A 17,122-nucleotide genomic window follows, 5' to 3' on the forward strand; every position below is an offset into this window, starting at 1 on the left:
CTTACCTGCTTGCTAAATCCTCCAGTGCCAGATCAAGCTAGCTAGCTATCGCTAGATAAATAACTAGTTTAGAAGTACAGAAATATAACACTGCCCGTCCAAAATCGTTAGGACACATAATCTGACACAATCGTTCAATTTTCGAACACACCGCAACAAATATTTTTTTTTTCTCGCTTTGTGCAAAGAAAAACTATAAATCGTGTGTCCTTCATTGAAAAGGAAACATGCTGAGGTTACTTACTTTATGAGCAGGCAATGGTAATCTGAGCGCGATCCAGGATCCAGATCCGGCCGCCTTGTTTTCTCGATCGACTGCTCGACGTGCACACATACAAATCTTTTTGCTCCTATTATATCACCTAGCCAGGAGCAAAAGTCACTCGTAGAAGCAGATTCGAGCACTTGTATCAATTGACTTGTAGTCGTGCAAGAAAATCAAAGCGATCTGTAGAATTTTATTAATGAGAAATTATTTCACAGATGCACAACTTCGGATACATTAGTTCACATTTGGGTTTACAAATGCACGAATGTTGTGCATGTTCTCAGATTATGAAACACGGATGTGCAAATGTGTTTCGCACCAACTGCGCTGCAACGTTTGGAGCAAAAGTGTCGAGTGCATGACTCTTGAAATTTGTGACTCACAGGATAGGATTTGTGTACCTGTAAAAAGGATTTGTGAACCCGTAGCCCCTATTTTGTGTTAACAAGATATAAAAAAATATGTAGAACTTCAACTTTACTGTTACACATTTACAACTTTAGTGTGCACATGCAAAATCTGCAGTTAAATGTGCTCGCCACTTTTGCACCCAATATACCTTCATAGTTGCGGTCCATTTTTCAAATGTTTCACGCTGTTTTCTTCAAGAGGAAGGGGTCAGTTTCACACTGTTTTCCTTAAGAGGGTCAGGATCTAAGATATGGTATGGACACTGTGTCATGAACACAGGATCTGCTTATTTTCAATTCCAAACCTTATTTGTGAAATACATTTCACTAAACATCTTCCTACTGTAATTCACAGTGTTGTAGTTTTGACCCCATGTCAAATTTAGAGCAGGCATTGACATCCATTTCTGATTAAACAGTCTTAGTACAGTGTGTGGCCTGTGTGACGTTGAATGTGGCACACTGATGCAGAACTCTGCAACGCCTGGTCAAGAAGACCAAATAAGGTGAAATAAGTAGAATTTCCTTCCTGTGACATCAGCAGAGGAAAGAGACATTTAAGAATGCGGCAGAGTTTGTCACTTGTTGTCGTGGCATCACTGCTGTCAAACGTTAGTGAAACATGGTAAGAGACTCTAAATATTTATACAAGATTCCTAACTTTTACTAAATTACATAAAAGTTCCTTAATTGTCTGAAAGTATGCAGAGTATTTACTGTATCATGATACACTAGTCCAGGATTACTTTGTGATTTTACAGGGTATATGGGTAGTAGTAACTTAGTAACAAACTTAATATGCTTGTAACACTCAATGAATTACTTTTTTATTGAACATGTACACAACTTGCAGGGTTTGAGACTGAGGGTGGCAAGCTCTCTGTATCTGGTGATTCTCCTCACTGCACAAGGTAAATCCAACTTTTGTTGTGTCTTTTCTACTGTTCATGGCATGTGTTTCAGAATTTAAATTTTGTATGAATCCTTTGATGTTGATAGCTAATGTATGTCTTACAATTTATTCATATCTAAGTTCATGTGACAGTTTAAATTTAGCCATATGAGAAAAATGTCTTCATTTCCATGGAAGACAGCATATGTGTCAATATGTTACCCACAAACCAAAGCTTTTTATAGTTTGTGTGTGTGTGTGTGTTATGTGAACCACTGCCTTAACAAAGTCACACCAAAAAGGAAACTTTCTGTGACGTTGGGGTTGTGTGGGGTTGTGTGCAACCAATATTTCACAATCATTTTTAGCTTTTGTTATTTACAAAAGTCATTGGGATAAATAATACATAATATTGCAATCATTAAAATTATTATTTGACTTTTTTTTTAATACTTTTTTGATCCCGTGAGGGAAATTTGGTCTCTGTATTTAACCCAATCGGTGAATTAGTGAAACACAAACAGCACACAGTGAACACACAGTGAGGTGAAGCACACACTAATCCCGGCGCAGTAAGCTGCCTGCTACAACGGCGGCGCACAGGGAGCATGGGGTTAGGTGCCTTGCTCAAAGGACACTTCAGCCGCGGCCCACTGGTCGGGGCTCGAACAGGCAACCCTCCGGTTACAAGTCTAGAGTGCTAACCAGTGGGCCACGGTTGCCCGTAAATTATCCAGTAACATAAAGATACTATTACTACTAATAATATGCTTATAATACTAATGGCTACATAAGCATTGTACCTGGGCTAGAGATTTTATTTCAAAGGTGCTAACCTACAGTAGGTTAATTCATCCAAAAATGTCAAAGAAATGGACTGACGGAAACAAGTGTTTTGACAAAATGACACTGATGTCACATATGTCAACATAAGTTCCACTGATGTTCTCTTATGTCAACATAGTTCCACATAAATGCTCTCTTTGGTACAACCTTAAATTAAATGTTTGTGGCAGATTTGCAGCAAACTTTTGAGTGATTTGTGGGAAGCATATGCAAGGGCGTCGTAGTGGGGGGACAAGTGGGAATAAATAACCCGGGCCCCAAGTGGGGGGAGGGCCCCTAAGGAGTTTAATTTTATTTTCCTTAATAATAAATAATTTCCTTAATTTAAAGATCTTAATACATGTTATTAACTAATATAGATGCAAATATTTCAGATAAATGCATCAGTTGATTGATGTATTAAATTGTGTCCAAGCCAACATTGTTTGAGGGCAGGCACCCTCTCCCTTGCACGAAATGGTTCAGTCCGCCTTCCCCTGCTAGGCGCATTTTTTAAGTAACGTTCATTCTGCCGAAGCGGCAATGCAGACGGTCACGGTGTGAAGATGTCTAAGTCTAAGAAAGCTAAATCCGGTTCCCAGAAAAGAAAAGAGAGGCAAGAAAGGGAGAAAAAAAGAAATGAGGGAAAACAAGTGTTAACAGCCTTCTTTCCCAAGAAAGGTGAGCCCAATGTGAAAGCAATAGTCTACAAATGAAATGAACTCCAGAAGGTTACAAAACACTTCAATACCACCGCGAATCCGCGATTATCAGTGCTAAAACAGCATTAACACAAAATTAGAAATAACATGATGCCTGATTTATAGCCTACCACAACATTTCAATAGCCTACTAATTCGAAAATTATTACGAGCTAATAGCTTAACTTAGTAGGCTCAATGTTATATAGGTTCATGAGGAAAGGCTGTCAAATTAGTAGCAAAGCTAACTTGTGAAACGCATCACACTCAATTAGCTATAGATAGCTGTTGTCTCAGCCAAAAGTGTTCAATTTGTATAGATAGCTGTTCTCTCAGGCAAAAGTTTTTTCATTCATTTCATGTTCTAGCTTTTAAAAATTCTTCAAAATAAAACTGAAATTCAGTGAAGTCTTGGGTAATAAGATTATTTTCTGTTATACAGTACATATAAGAGTTGTTAGATTAATTCAATGTGTGATTAGATAGTAGTTAGTTGTGAACCTCATGCTTCATGCTTACAGCCGGTGGTTGGTTGGTTGGTTGGGGCTACGCCCCTGAGCATATGAGTCAACTTCCAGCAAAGTTCTGGCAAAGTTCTGTCCCTTTTACACTGCCGAATTTCCTGCGAATTTATGTACCAGAATCGTGGAACGCCAATTCACCTCATGCACCCGGCGGCCAGAACGAGGCTAACGGGTACAATTGCCATTATACCTAAGTCCACGTTCTGGCCGCCAGGTGCATGAATAAGGTGAATTTTACAACCAGGCAGGGTAGACATGTTGCCAAGTCGATTGTGTTCGTTGTGGTTCGTTCATTGCGGCACCAGTGTAAAAGCGTTAAGGCGGGATGGGTAATCTGGGGGGGGGGGGGGCGTTTTGATGACACTACACAGTGTCCAACCCACCACAGGAGATTTAAAAACTGACTGATCAAAAGCATCATTTGCGGAGGAGCAAGACTGGCTTAAAAGTATTTTTGGCCAGTTTAGAGCTCCCTCTAGAGTCGCGATGTATTGATGTTGCTCTGCTATTGTAAATAGCAAATTTCTCGCCAGTTATCCCCCTATACACAATGCAAATGCTTTTGTTGTGGAGGTGAAGGATTAGCAACAGGCAAAAACTATCTCCAAAGAGCTAGATCTACTGACAAGGTAATGTTTCACGATTCTCATGAGATTTGTTGGGTGCCGCTCTTGGTTGTTGCATGGCTGGTTTTCTCGGTAGTGAGTCACTACGTCTGTGCTGTATAGTTTCGTAGTATCGTTTACCATCAAATTGGCTTCATAAAGGTGAAAGTCTTGCATAGTGTGCCTTTAAATTGCCTCAATATAACAAGCAATCAGCTCGTCCCTCCCCCTCTGTCCCTCTGACGGGGCAGCTGTGGCCATACGGGGCAGCCGTGGCCTACTGGTTAGCGCTTCGTACTTGTAACCGGAGGGTTGCCGGTTCGAACCTCGACCAGTAGGCATGGCTGAAGTGCCCTTGAGCAAGGCACCTAACCCCTCACTGCTCCCCGATCGCCGCTGTAGCAGGCAGCTCACTGCGTCGGGATTAGTGTGTGCTTCACCTCACTGTGTGCTGTGTGCTGAGTGTGCTTCACTAATTCACGGATTGGGATAAATGCAGAGACCAAATTTCCCTCACAGGATCAAAAGAGTATATTTATACTTATACTTATACTTAATTATACTAATCAAGGTTGCCCACTCGACTATGCTACTATGCAGGATTCCCCTACACATAAATCACCCACGAGTCAACAGCCGACAAATTAAGGAGATGAACTGTGTCATGCTCAAAACTTGTGAGCTTCACAAACTCATTAGCTCACAACATACTAAATGACTGTAAGAGATGATATATAACTGAATCCTGCTCGTACTTGGGGTACTTAAAGTTGGCAGTCAGCAGCGCAAGTCTGTGAGTTACAGTATTCAGGTTAATTTCCTGTATGGCTCACATGAGTGGGTTAGTCTTCCGTGGGACGGACACTGTAGTCTATTAGTGAATCTGGTTAACCATTCTCATGAGTGGGTTAGTCTTCCGTGGGATGGACACTATAGTCTATTGGTGAATCTGGTTAACCATTCTCATGAGTGGGTTGGTCTTCTGGGGACTTGGAGAGTTAGCACAGAGCGAAACGGCATGTAGTTTATGAGTGAATCTGGTTATGAGGGAAAACAGTGGATTAGTAGCCTAGAAATCTAGACACACCCTAGCGGCAAATTAATTTGCTCAGCCTGTACGTCAAGTATCAAACCATAGGGATTTCTATTGGCTGATACCGTGGACCTCATCCAATCACAGTGCTCTATTTTGTTAGAGAGTCTTAAGGCGGGCTTGACAGGATAACGACAGTCCTGCAACGGTGAACAACAAGGTAGGTGGCTATGGCGAACGAAGAGCGGTTGTTTGAATCGGCGTTGGCGTCAACTTTGGAGAAGTTGGACTTGTGCTTTTCTTTTGAAAGTTGAGCAACACAATGCACTTAAGTCATTCCTTTCGAAGAAGGATGTATTTGCCGTTTTGCCGACCGGATACGGATATGGTCGTAGCGCTGGCCTATTGCATGCCTAGGCAGTTTGAAAGACAATTCTCTGCCCGCCCCTTGGATTAAGCGAGGTGAATGGTTCGATGCCAGACTATACATTTCAATGATATAGGATGGCCCGCCAGGCTAGTGGATTAGACTAACTTGAGCATAAAATAAACCCTGCCAATATGACAACACAGGATTCTTTCCAATGGCATAGGTTTGGTCTCAGCTAGTATGATTCAGTCCAATATTCCAAACCTTCAATTTTCAGTTCAATATTCCTCTTTAATTTGTTCCACCGCTGATTGGTGAGCACGTCCAGTGCAAAAGGGGTATAGCACCCCTGACACACACACACCAACCAGAAGTAGCACAGCCAAGGATGACATTAATATAAAAGTCATAAATATGACAACATTAATTGTGCACTATTATTTTAAACGTTTGCCATTAGGTAATTGTACTGGTTCTTATTGTGAATGTGACAAATGTACAGTCCTATTACACACTTTTCTTACACAGGCCAATTATTTTATGTTTTTATATCCTTTTATTTATATTTGGTTCCTCCCTGTTTTAGGTGTGTCTGGTCAAGACCCCACTTACCCACTGCAAAGCATCTGTGCTTCTGTAGGGTCTCCGGTGACCATGTCCTGCACTTATTACAAACAGTGGCGCTGTTCCCAGTGGCCAAATATATTTGACTGGACAAAACGGAGTAGTGGCACTGACATCAGTTTGTCCGGTGACAGCAGATTCAAATTCACCATGGTCCATGATTCACATGGTATTTCCAGTTTAAGCATAAACCCAGTCAGATTATCAGACACTGGTGAATATCACTGCTTAGTGAAATACCCTAATGGCATGACCTTGAAAGGAGAACCAGGCGTTCAATTATATGTGACAGGTAAAATGGCATAAAAAAACATTTAACTTATTTTAAATGTTGTGAAATATTATGTGATGAAATGTGTATCCAGACATGTTATTCTTCACAGACGTGCCTTCAGTGTCTATCAGCTTGGTTCATCGGTTTGGTGACATATTGGAAGGAGACGACGTGACACTGACCTGCATGAGAAATTCTTATTCACCGACCTACAGCTGGTACAAGACTGGAATAGGTGCAATCCAACACCGTGCAAAAACTTTCGTCATCAAAAACATCTGTCCTGAAGACAGTGGTGACTATTTCTGTCAGTCAACTGACGAATGTGGTCAACTGCGCTCCTCTCCTGTGACCCTGCAGGTCTTCTGTGAGTGAACTGTTTTGATGTCATTCCAAGTTTATGCTTTTTGAGTTCTTAAATTAACCCTGAGATATTATGGACATAATGCATTGTGCATACCACATGGTGCTATAAACATACTGGAGTATAGGACAATGTTTTGATTAGAGACAGGTGATGTAATAATATTTACAAAGTACACAAATAGGACCCACAATAGGCTTTAAAGGGATATTCCACCATTTGGTGAAATACACTAATTTTCCACCTCCCCTTGAGTTAAACAATTCAGTTTTACCTTTCCCCAGTTCATCCAGCCGTTCTCTGAGTCTGACAGTAACACTTTTAGCTCCAGCTCATTGAATCAGATAAGACCGTTAGCTTCAAATTCGCTGATCAACATGAAGTATACAACTACACTGTAAAAAAGGAAAAGTCAGGGCTGTCCAATTAATCAAATCGTATTACGTAACAATTACATAAAACAGTATAGTTTTGAATGAAACACAACCACATTGTGTTCAAGTAGTCATTCCAATTGAGTAATCAATTTTTCTAATTGAATCACATAAGGTAATCGCAGTAGGGTAATAGTGGGGACAAAAGGAATAGAGGCTTTGTCACAGTTACTAAACCAAAGTCTTAGGGCCAATACAATGACAGGTTCGCTTGCGTGACACATGCAACAGCACCTAAGCAGATTGTCTAAAATCGTAAAGTTAACTCCTTAATATCTATGAAAAAAATAAAAAGTCAAGTAATTTGAAGTCATTTGTCTCAAGTCTAAGTCAAGTCTCAAGTCATGAATAGCAAATCAAAGTCAAGTCGAGTCTTTTATACATGTTGATCAAGCAAGTCTCAAGTCTTAAGAAATGACTCGAGTCCCCCATGTCTGCCTGTATAACACAATCATGTTGAGATTGTAATATACTGCTAAAAAAAATAAGGGAACACTTACAGTTTTCCACAAAACACATTTTTTTAAACCTTCCACCCTTTTCTCCATTCTCAAACTACATTCACAGAATGTCTAACATTTCTTGCAAAATAAAACACTTGCCTCAAAAGTTTTACTTGTGCTCAGAACCAAACAGTGTCAGAGTACCGATCTAGTGTATGATTGAAGTGTTCCCTTAATTTTTTTTAAGCAGTATATTTCATGTAGGCCTAACCCTAATACATTTCATTGGAATTACTTGATCAAATTGGGTTATCACAGTATAAATCAATTTTGCAAACCAAAAGAGAAATACTGGACTAATTCTAGACATTTCATTCATGTGCAACCAATGTACATAATAAAATCAAGTAAATCCAGCGATTTCTTTTTTTTCAGTGCAGCCAAGTTGAGTGAGAGAAACCAAATGGTCGCTTTAATTTGTATTCACTTGTGTTCATGTTAAATGTTACTTTGAACCTCCACCATACTCCATTCACTCCATTGTCACACTCTGTTAAATGAGACATTACAAAATCACTTTCTCACTTAAAATCAATGGCATGTTTAAAGGAGAATTCCGGTGTGATATTGACCTAAAGTGTATTGAAACATGATACCGAGTGTGAACGTATGTCTCATAGCCCATCTCGGCTTGTCCCCTGCACTCCAAAATCTGGCGCTAGTTAGCCGATGCTACCAACAGCTTTTTCAATTGTGGTGCTTCGGCATCGGGCTAGCCATGCAAATAAATCACTGTTTTACACCATTTACGAGGCTCAATGTATCTCCACACTTGTTTGGTAGACTTCCGAGGGCCCTGACATTCAGGGATCAGATTCCAAAAATAATTCTGTGGAAATTGCTGCTACTGGAAGAAACTGGAATCCATGCATTTCCACTGAATTATTTTTGGAATCTGATCCTTTATCATACCTGTTCATTCTTACTCGTCGCTCGACTTATCGTGACTAAATTTAAGATGGCTGCAAACGCTAAACTTCGTGAAGATACTGTCTGTATAAATCGTCTTGTAAGTAAACTACCAGTGCTTTTTCAAAGTTCTCAATGTCTCGTTTTAAATGTCAGGGCCCTCGGAAGTCTACCAATGAAGTGTGGAGATACATTGAGCCTCGTAAATGGTGTAAAACAGTGATTTATTTGCATGGCTAGCCCGATGCCGAAGCACCACCATTGAAAAAGCTGTTGGTAGCATCGGCTAACTAGCGCCAGAGTTTTTTGAGTGCAGGGGACAAGCCGAGATGGGCTATGAGACATACGTTCACACTCGGTATCATGTTTCAATACACTTTAGGTCAATATCACACCGGAATTCTCCTTTAAGTCTGAGTAGTTTGTCTGTGCTTTTTTAAAATGAATTGCAGCCATCTGATTAATTCAATGTCTTTATCAGACAAGTCATAATGCAGCTGTTAAAATGTACCTTTGGATATATTTTCTTCTTTACTGACAATCCAGATCGTCCAAAGAACACAAGAGTTGTGTCTGATCCATCTGGTGAAATAACTGAGGGAACTAGAGTGACTCTGACCTGCATGAGTGAAGCTGACCCACCAGTACACACATACACCTGGATCAAGAAGAGTGGAGCTGTAGAACTGGAGTCAGGAAAGAAGAACACACTCACCTTCAGCAGGATCAGTTCTGAGGACAGTGGAGAGTATCTCTGTCGAGCAGCCAATAGGATTGGCAAACAGGACTCTCCTACCATGCTATTTGAGGTTTCATGTGAGTATTTTTTTTTTGATTCCGCATGATTGGAAGTGTTGCATTGTCACTTATGTGCTTTTACATTAAAGGATATTAATTACTAATTATTAATTAATGAATTATTTTATGATCATGTCATATTCATGTCAAGACCCACTTACTAGAATGTACTGTTTCCTAATTTTATCCAGATCCTCCAAAGAACACAAGAGTTGTGTCTGCTCCATCTGGTGAAATAACTGAGGGAACTAGAGTGACTCTGACCTGCATGAGTGAAGCTGACCCACCAGTACACACATACACCTGGATCAAGAAGAGTGGAGCTGTAGAACTGAAGATAGGAAAGGAGAACACACTCACCTTCAGAAATATCCGTTCTGAGGACAGTGGAGAGTATCTCTGTCGAGCAGCCAATTGGATTGGTCATCAGGACTCTCCTGCTGTGTCTGTCCAGGTTTTATGTGAGTATCACTGTAAATTCACATGATTGGGATTGTAATTATTCCAGCAATATGGCACAAGTCTGAGTTCGTAAATATATCACCACAACTGTAAATCTGTCATAGGCAATGATCAACCCCATGGCGACAAGTGTCATGTAGATTTTATACAGCTCTACTGCCAACCAATTAAGTTCTGAAACATCACATTTTATTTTCTATTGTCCATTTTGATCTCCCTTGGTTCATACTGTGACTCTACTGCCAACTTGAGTGAGAGAGACTAAATGGTCGCTTTAATTTGTATTAACTTGCCTTCATGTTAAATGTTACTTTGTACATCCACTCGTCTCCATTGACACTCAATAGCTGTCAAATGAGACATTACGAAATCACTCTCTCACTTTAAATGAATGTAATGTTCAAGTCTGAGTAGTTTGTATGTGCCTTTTTTAATTAACTGCAGACATCTGATTAATGCAATTCCTTTATCAGACAAGTGATAACGCAGCTGCTAAAATTTACCTTTTGCATACATTTTCTTCTTTACTGATAATCCAGACCCTCCAAAGAGCACAAGAATTGTGTCTCGTCGATCTGGTGAAATAACTGAGGGAACTAGAGTGACTCTGACCTGCATGAGTGAAGCTGCCCCATCAGTACACACATACACCTGGATCAAGAAGAGTGGAGCTGTAGAACTGGAGTCAGGAAAGGAGAACACACTCACCTTCAGCAATATCAGTTCTGAGGACAGTGGAGAGTATATCTGTCGAGCAGCCAATGGGATTGGTCATCAGAACTCTCCAGCTGTGTCTGTCGATGTCTCATGTGAGTAATTCTATAAATCAGCATCATACTTATATAAGCATAATGTTGCAATGGGTATGGCTGTGGGGCTTTTTATAGTTCATCCCTGCATTTATACGGAACAGAATAGGCTTCTCAGATTAGAAATAAGAGGCTGTCCAATAATCACCTTCATTCCAGATCCACCAAAGAACACAGCAGTCTCGGTTGATCCTTCCGAAATGCTTCTTATGGGAAGTACAGTGACTCTAACCTGCAACAGTGATGCCAAGCCACCAGTAGAGAGCGTCAGCTGGTTTAAGGTGAATGAGTCCACTCCAGTAGGATCAGGACAGCAGTACAGCATCACTAACATCAGCTCTGAGGATGGAGGACTGTACTACTGTGAGGCCAGGAACAAATATGGAGCTGAGATCTCATCTGCTGTGTTAATCACAGTGAAAGGTACAAGTGCATCTCCAACTCTGTTAAGTGATAATTTCAGTAACACTCCCAACCCAACCAGCAACCACCACACTCCATATGTTCCCAAACTCATGTTCTTTACGTCTCATCCATCAGAAGATCAGATTGCTGTACCGCTAGCTGTAATAGTCATCCTTCTGTGTGGAGTATTGGGAATTTTCTGTCTGCTTGCTCTGTGGGTTTTGTTGAGGTGAGTGAATTTGTCGTTGTTCATGAACATTTGTGTTTATCAATGTCAATGGATTTGTGTTTATTTAGAAGATTACAAGTGCTGTGTGTGTGTGTGTGTGTGTGTGTGTGTGTGTGGCAGTGCTGAAGCACTAATGTAGTCAAAGGGCTGTTTCAGGAAGTCACTCGATTGTTTTAGATTTCATTAAGTGCTTTAGTTGCACTCATGTCCAATCATTAACATGCTCACTTAAGCCATGTAAATACACGTTTATTATTCACATGACCATATGCATGACCATATGCATTTGAAGGTGATAATCTGGTATGCAGATCATTTGAGTTTTCCTTGTCACACATCACACATCACAAATATGACGCAAAAGATGCAATCTGTGTGTGTTTATGTTGCAGCCACAAATGCAAGAAAGAAGTGTTGTCAGAGCCAGGAGAGCAGGAGGTGAGCAAGTTAAATATGTGAAGTGTTCAAGTCTGTGCTGCAAACAATAACATTCAAATACACACATTTATGTGATAATGACATAGTGCTGTCAGTATTGCAATTTCCTGACTATTAACCAAGGTTTGTACTAGGGGTGCACCGACCGAAGCAGTTTCGGATTTGGCCGAATCTTCAGCTTTACGATGGGATTCGGATTCTGCCAATCCTTGTTTTAAAAAAACGAACCGAATCCTACTCAGTGTGTCCACTACTAGAATATGACTGCCGTCGCAACAACATAGTTCCAGCTAACTCCCTGTCATCGTTTAGTACTCACTACCACATATAAATGATCATTGCGAGAGACTTATCTCTTATGATCCAATATGGATAGTCTTTGAGTTGTTAAGTTTTTGAACCTTTATTTTAACTATTGACATACAAAACATGATGAATTGCATCCACATATCAGTTGCCTAAAACTGTGAGACTCTCAGCCTTCCTCGGATACTCACAGAGTTCTTAAAGTGTCAGGCACTAATTAGCCTCATGGTCTTAAAGTGATAGGCACTCAATTAGACCTACACATTCGGTATTAGCCAGAACCTTAAAAATCAGGATTCGGTGCATTAGGTTGTACATTGATTTTGCAAAATGTCTTCAGTTATGAGGTTAATACTCAGAAGGGAAATACATGGGAATGGATTTTGTAATGGATTGTTTCTTTATTCTTCTTTATGAGTAAAGCAAAGTCTGATTCGGATTCATTGGCCACTATGGTAATACAGTTTTATTTATTCTTTTATTTGCAGGGTGCCAGAGATTATGTTAACACTCGACAGACTATTGACAACAACCAGGGGAGTTTGGGTTACCAGAGACTGAACCCCAACACAATGCAACCTGCAGTCATTTATCATATCCTAAACCCTAACAATATGCAACCTGCTGCAGACTAGCAAACGTTAAACTCCATCGACATCCTGATGCATTTATTCAGACTTTGATCATCAATCTCAATCTAGCAAGGAGAGTTAGAAAAATGCATATATTCTGTGTGAATTAATTTTATTTACTTTATCGGCTTCTGAACCTTAAAAAGGTTGCAATTATTTTTTTTTTGTAAAGGTATCCAACACAGTGTAGGGTTTTTTGTGTGCGGGTGCCCCCGGCAGTTGTGAGTATATATTTTGTTGTATATGCGACTCTTACTAGCGCCCTTCCCCCTAGATATGATGCATGTGGATTTGTTTACAAACTAGCAAGGATCATTTCCAAGGAGCCATGTCGACCAACAAGGTACTATGACACAATTTAATAAAAAAAATAGTTGTAGGCTATTATAAACTAATAGGCTATTGAGTAATTGCCATATATGTGATTGTCCGGCAAACAGCAAAGCAGGTTATCCTTAAATGGCTAGGCTAGGGCTGCAGAGCAATTCTCCCCATTACAAACAGCAAGGCAGGTTCTCCCTAAATGGCTAGGCAAGAGCTGATAGAGATACTTTATTGATCCCCAGGGGAAATTCAAGAATTGAATTTAGTTGAATTTAGGCTGTAGTGCAATTCTCCCCATTACATGTTTGTTTACCAACAAAATTACTTCAAAGCTGTTTTAGCAAAGTAAAAAAAGAACACAAGCATATGAATCAGGATGATTTAAAATGATATTCCACCATTTGGGGAGTTACACTCATTTCAAACCTCCCCTTGAGTTAAACAATTCAGTTCAGTCCCGTTCATCCAGCCGTTCTCTGAGTCACTTTTAGCTCCAGCCCATTCAGTGATCTATGCTAGGCTGGATCTAAAAGTGGTATCGCCAGACTCAGAGAACAGCTGGATGAACTGGAGAAAGGTGAAAATCAATTGTTTAACTCAAGTGAGCGTAATTCCCCAAATAGTGGAATATTCCTTTAAGGATATAGATAGATAGTTTTTATTGTCATTTCCACGTTTTGCAAAGCTACAACCAGATTTAAAGTGCTGTCGACTCATGAGGTATACATAAGAAAAATACATAGTAAAAATATACACATGTATAAGAATATAAAAAGAATATATTGCACTGGTTATGAACAGGAATGGTTCTGTAAAGTTTTCACTAGGTATGTATATATATGTACACACTATATACATTATTGTACTGGTGATACAGAGTTGTACAGATTACACTGGTAAAACATACTCCACAATAGAAATTGCTCAATGGGTTAAGGGCCCAGAACAGACTATTTCAAATTTGAAGAGTTAAGGGCCATAATTGCCTTCGGATAGGTTTTTCCTGGTTTTAATTGTTCTGTATCTCCTGCCTGATGGCAAGAGCTGAAAGTGACAATGACCTGGGTGTGAAAAGTCCTTTGAAATGTCTATTGCCTTCTTGTGGCATCTGGAGGTGTAGATCTCTTCCAGTGTGGGGAGGGGGCAGCCTATTGTCTTCTCTGCTGCCCTGACGACCCTGTGAAGCGCCTTCCTCTCTGAGGATGTGCAGCTACCGTACCAAACACACAGTCCGTACATGAGCACACTCTCTATGGAGCAGTGGTAGAAGGCGAGAAGCAGATTCTGGGTTAGACCGCTCTTCCTGAGAGTTCTCAGAAAGTACAGTCTCTGCTGCGCCTTCTTCAGCAGGTCATTGGTGTTGGCGCACCATGTCAGGTCGTCCTCCAGCTCGATGCCCAGAAACCTGAACACCGGAACCCTCTCCACCACACAGGCCTCGTCGATGAAGAGTGGTTGAATAACAGACTTGTTCTTTCTATGTCAATGACCTTTTTAAGTCAATGACCAGCTCCTTCGTTTTTGTGGTGTTGATTTAGTTTTTATAGTATATTTAGTATTTAGTATCATGTTTATCTTCTACTATTCTATTGTACAGTGGAGTTTTCTTATATTAGTTTTTCTACTGTAAGTGCATGTTGTGCGTGATGTCTGTATGCTACGGAGACCTTGAATTTCCCCTTGGGGATCAATAATCTTATCTATCTATCTATCTATCTATCTATCTATCTATCTAACTATGAGCAGGTTGGTGACTGAGCACCACTCTGCCAGCCGCTCCACCTTGTCCCTGTATGCTAGTTCACCCACCTCGGCCGAGATGGAGATGGTCATTCTGAATATAGTTTTTTTTTTTTTTTATATATCTTAGTGGCGTTTTTACTTTTGTGCACGTACAGTATAGCATTCCTATACAATGCAGTAACCTTTTAATTACTTATTTTTTTATTATCTACTCTAAAGACATCTATTCAATATGCACTTAGTTTTTAAGCATTTATTATGTGTTATGGTTTGTATATTATTTGTTAATTTTCATTAGGCTATTGATTGAATTGAAATTGTTGTTTATTATTGCTGTTCTCCTTAGTGTAGTCTTACCAACATTTTAAATAATTTACTGTTAAATTTAACTATTATATTGTTATTATTTGTATGTTAATTTGGACAAAAGCATCTGCCAAATCCTATAACCATAACCATAACCATCTATTCTGTCATTTAAATAGTCAATCCTATTTTCATACATGTACACCTTAAATAAATGAATAAATATTGTCTTGAAGATGAGCAAGTCCTTCAGTCGTTGACCAGTAGCTGGTTAAGTTCATATGTTCATATTCAGGCCTTCGATTGGTGAATCCAGACAAACCTGATAGCAAATTTGACCCGTTTTTTTTTTTTTTTTTTTTCCAATTTCCATGAGTATAACGAGCAGTGAAATTACACTTAAATCGGTACATTGAACTCTTATCAAATCCTTTCAGAAGCAAACGCAATCACAACTTTCAGAAGCAATCACTGTCAATAGATAATTAAGAGGGGTATAGGCCTAGTGACTTAGTCGGAAAGTGCGATCTATTGTCAGATTAAATGAAAATTGTTCTCTTTGGTAGACACTTAAAGTGTGTTTGAAGAATGACTTAGAACCCCATGCCTAATGAGAATCATGGTGGAGGGGCTGTGATATAGTGGGGCTGTTTTTATTCCTAATGACCTGGGAACCTAATTAAGGTGCATGAACCTCAAAACAAATCTGAACATTTCCAAAGGAAATCTGTCAATCACTGACACTAAAAGTGGGTCATGATTGTATCATTCATCAGGTCAATGAACCAAAACTAACGTCCAGATCAAAACAAATATGGTTTACTGAACACAAAATCAAGTTACGGCAATTGTCATCTCAGTCACCTGATATAAATTCCATAGAAAAACACTGGGGTGAGTCAAAGAGGAGCATGTAGAAGAGTGGACCTAGGAATCTGGAAGATCTGGGGAAACTTTGTAAAGATGAACGGTCTTAAATTCCTTGCTTTGCATTCTCCAACTTTGTAAAGATGAATGGTCTTAAATCCCTTGCTTTGCATTTTCCAACTTTGTAAAGATGAATGGTCTTAAATCCCTTGCTTTGCATTCTCCAACTTTGTAAAGATGAATGGTCTTAAATTCCTTGCTTTGCATTCTCCAACTTTGTAAAGATGAACGGTCTTAAATTCCTTGCTTTGCATTCTCCAACTTTGTAAAGATGAACGGTCTTAAATTCCTTGCTTTGCATTCTCCAACTTTGTAAAGATGAACGGTCTTAAATTCCTTGCTTTGCATTCTCCAACTTTGTAAAGATGAACGGTCTTAAATTCCTTGCTTTGCATTCTCCAACTTTGTAAAGATGAACGGTCTTAAATCCCTTGCTTTGCATTCTCCAACTTTGTAAAGATGAATGGTCTTAAATCCCTTGCGATGAATGGTCTTAAATTCCTTGCTTTGCATTCTCCAACTTTGTAAAGATGAATGGTCTTAAATTCCTTGCTTTGCATTCTCCAACTTTGTAAAGATGAATGGTCTTAAATTCCTTGCGATGAATGGTCTTAAATTCCTTGCTTTGCATTCTCCAACTTTGTAAAGATGAATGGTCTTAAATTCCTTGCTTTGCATTCTCCAACTTTGTAAAGATGAACGGTCTTAAATTCCTTGCTTTGCATTCTCCAACTTTGTAAAGATGAACGGTCTTAAATTCCTTGCTTTGCATTCTCCAACTTTGTAAAGATGAACGGTCTTAAATTCCTTGCTTTGCATTCTCCAACTTTGTAAAGATGAATGGTCTTAAATCCCTTGCTTTGCATTCTCCAACTTTGTAAAGATGAATGGTCTTAAATCCCTTGCTTTGCATTCTCCAACTTTGTAAAGATGAATGGTCTTAAATTCCTTGCGATGAATGGTCTTAAATTCCTTGCTTTGCATTCTCCAACTTTGTAAAGATGAAT

General features: G+C 39.5%; 1 protein-coding gene across 1 annotated transcript; it reads left to right on the top strand.

Annotated features, from left to right (window-relative positions):
* Window positions 1–1,268: 1,268 nt before the first annotated feature.
* LOC143123385 (B-cell receptor CD22-like) lies at window positions 1,269–15,378 on the top strand. The gene is made up of 11 exons (XM_076284762.1): window positions 1,269–1,303; window positions 1,532–1,589; window positions 6,215–6,544; window positions 6,636–6,893; window positions 9,283–9,552; window positions 9,726–9,995; window positions 10,536–10,805; window positions 10,965–11,228; window positions 11,346–11,439; window positions 11,832–11,877; window positions 12,672–15,378. Exons 1-11 carry the CDS (start codon window positions 1,301–1,303, stop codon window positions 12,816–12,818), a joined length of 2,010 nt encoding a protein of 669 aa, XP_076140877.1. The 5' UTR covers window positions 1,269–1,300; the 3' UTR covers window positions 12,819–15,378.
* Window positions 15,379–17,122: the final 1,744 nt, after the last annotated feature.

This window comes from Alosa pseudoharengus, unplaced genomic scaffold, assembly GCF_046254945.1.
Source record: "Alosa pseudoharengus isolate Yale_2024_CS ecotype anadromous, Long Island Sound unplaced genomic scaffold, YU_APseudo_1.1 YU_APseudo_1.1_scf_1, whole genome shotgun sequence".
In the NCBI taxonomy this organism is placed as follows: domain Eukaryota; kingdom Metazoa; phylum Chordata; class Actinopteri; order Clupeiformes; family Clupeidae; genus Alosa; species Alosa pseudoharengus.

Coding starts and splice junctions, on each gene's coding strand:
- LOC143123385 (XM_076284762.1), top strand. Junction 9,553..9,725: donor CATGCTATTTGAGGTTTCAT/GTGAGTATTTTT, acceptor AATTTTATCCAG/ATCCTCCAAAGAACACAAGA. Junction 11,440..11,831: donor GCTCTGTGGGTTTTGTTGAG/GTGAGTGAATTT, acceptor TTTATGTTGCAG/CCACAAATGCAAGAAAGAAG.